General features: G+C 39.5%; 1 protein-coding gene across 1 annotated transcript; it reads left to right on the forward strand.

Moving 5' to 3' along the window:
• Positions 1-552: 552 nt before the first annotated feature.
• On the forward strand, positions 553-1,977 carry LOC109538824 (protein APCDD1-like). The gene is made up of 2 exons (XM_048669861.1): positions 553-885; positions 942-1,977. Exons 1-2 carry the CDS (start codon positions 568-570, stop codon positions 1,848-1,850), a joined length of 1,227 nt encoding a protein of 408 aa, XP_048525818.1. The 5' UTR covers positions 553-567; the 3' UTR covers positions 1,851-1,977.
• Positions 1,978-2,158: the final 181 nt, after the last annotated feature.

The following is a 2,158-nucleotide window of genomic DNA, read 5'->3' on the forward strand; positions in this document are numbered from 1 at the left end:
TGAGAGCTTTGGCGTTACCGCCAAGCAGCACTGCGTGAAAGATGATTCTCATTGGTCCGCTCTCATTGTCACTCCGTGTACACACTAAGCGGGTAATTTGAATTTGTTATATGCATTTTAATTGTTTGAATTTCATAGGGTGGGAACTGTTAGCTCCGGATAAATTTATTTGAGTAATATAGAAATTTTATTAATATTGCCCAATAAAATTATAACGTTGACGCATTTAAAAAGAAAAGTTCATATAAACTCTTGTACTTGTACGTGCCCTTACTTTTCTGCTGCGGGCACGCAAAATTTATACTCAACCAATTTGGAATATACCGTAGATATACATTCATGTATATTACCGGAATATTTGTTTTGAACATACTAGGTATATTCACCTGCACATATACACAATATGTACATACCTAGGATATACTTTTTATGAACTTTGATGAATATACATGCATGTATACTCCACGAACATTCATGTCAGGAATGTTCACCTATGTATATTCCCAGGATATTCCCGCAATGTTCCGTATATTTTTTGAACATTCTGGGATATTCATAGAATATCAAATGCTATCTGGGTTGATCTTAATATGTACATGTTATATTATGCATATTGTAATACTTTTGTATGCAGGGCGACCATGGAAATCCTGGAGAAAATACGAAGAGCACACGGTATATGATTCCAGATTCGATGAAAACAAAAAAACGTTCAAGCCATTGCTCTCAATTAATAGCCGCTATTCGCTGAACAGCAAAGGCAGCAACGTGCATTCTAGTGACATCTCATGTTTAGGTTCACTGAAATGGGCTTTTAACGAACTGAAGTTGCTGAAAATCGAGCTAAGGCCTTTCATAGACAACCGAAAGAAAGTGCATCGAGAAGTAAGACCCGGTAAGTACCAAGTCCTACCACAGGTGCTAATTAGTTGCAATTCCAGGTGAAAATGGAGCTACATCTTGGCGCTATTCATTCGAATGCTCGATTACGACAATACTACACTCCTAGCAGCTTCCAAGTGCCGCTGGTAAAGCTGCTTAAAGAACCCGCACAAGTCTTTGTTAATAGGCGAACCTACAACGTGAAGACTACGCAAGTGGTTCCTCAGATGATATTTTCGCATCGCACGTCGCCACCTCAGCTACTAGAAAAGCCTCATTTGCCCCCTTATATTTGGGGTGATTGGGTTTCTAGCAGGTGCGAGACCCGCCCTGGAGGAAACTTGCACCTCACCAGGAAGTTTTCTTTCAATTCGGACGACTCATCTTGGATAGGAGAACATCATTTCCATTCCGATCCACTTTGCAAAGTTGCAAAGTTTACTGCCACAGCATCTGGCAATTTTAATCTTCAGACCGTTAATAAAGACCATCGAGGATTCAGTGAAATAGATTTCCAAATTGAAAGAACCATGTTAACTGTGTTCGAGCAACAGATGATGGATTTTATTGATGGAACGGCCCACTGTGGAGTGGGCGAATGGAAAATTAATGTATCGAAAGAACTTTCGCTTACTGGGGGCTGCAATCAACTAGGCATTGTTTTGCCGTCCGTCCAGCTGGACGTGGTCAAAGTAGAAATGGACTACAGCGGTTCGTGCTTAATGTTCTTGGGACAAGTGGAGACAGACTTTAGCATGGATTCAAACGGAAATAGTGAAAGACCGACAGCTTTCCAGCTGCCACTGTCCAGATGCGGCGGCGGATCGACATATTCGCCAGAGTTGTGGGACATTTTAAACGACCAAATGTATGCTTATAACGTTGGACAGGCGACGAATCTTATTGTAAAATGGTACTTTTGGGTATCAAGTGGTGTGCTTTTTATACATTTTAAGTTTGTTTTATAGAAAGAAGAATTATCATATTAATTCTAAGTAAGTAAGTTCTACCTATTTAGGAGATGTAGGTGTCTGTGATAGTTAAATATTAATTGTTTGTATAATTTCCCTACATTACTAAAGATGTTAATGATTATTGGCGGTTTGATGGTGTATCTATAAGAGTAGTTTTGACCCAGAAAGCGAAATTTGAATATCAGACACTTCGGTGCAAGATTGTGCCAAAATTCCATGTTTCCGTCCCGTTTTTGCTCATTTCTCGGAGGCAAAATGAGCAAGAACGCTCATTTGTACATCATTCTAGAGAGAAATAAATG

Source organism: Dendroctonus ponderosae, unplaced genomic scaffold (genome assembly GCF_020466585.1).
Source record: "Dendroctonus ponderosae isolate FM_Combo_2020 unplaced genomic scaffold, Dpon_F_20191213v2 Dpon_F_20191213_9, whole genome shotgun sequence".
NCBI classification, from domain to species: domain Eukaryota; kingdom Metazoa; phylum Arthropoda; class Insecta; order Coleoptera; family Curculionidae; genus Dendroctonus; species Dendroctonus ponderosae.

Bases quoted from the DNA above. Each gene is read 5' to 3' on its own strand.
- LOC109538824 (XM_048669861.1), top strand. From the start codon at position 568: ATGCTATCTGGGTTGATCTTAATATGTACATGTTATATTATGCATATT. The intron at 886-941 runs GTAAGACCCGGT...TTGCAATTCCAG, and splicing joins GAAAGAAAGTGCATCGAGAA to GTGAAAATGGAGCTACATCT.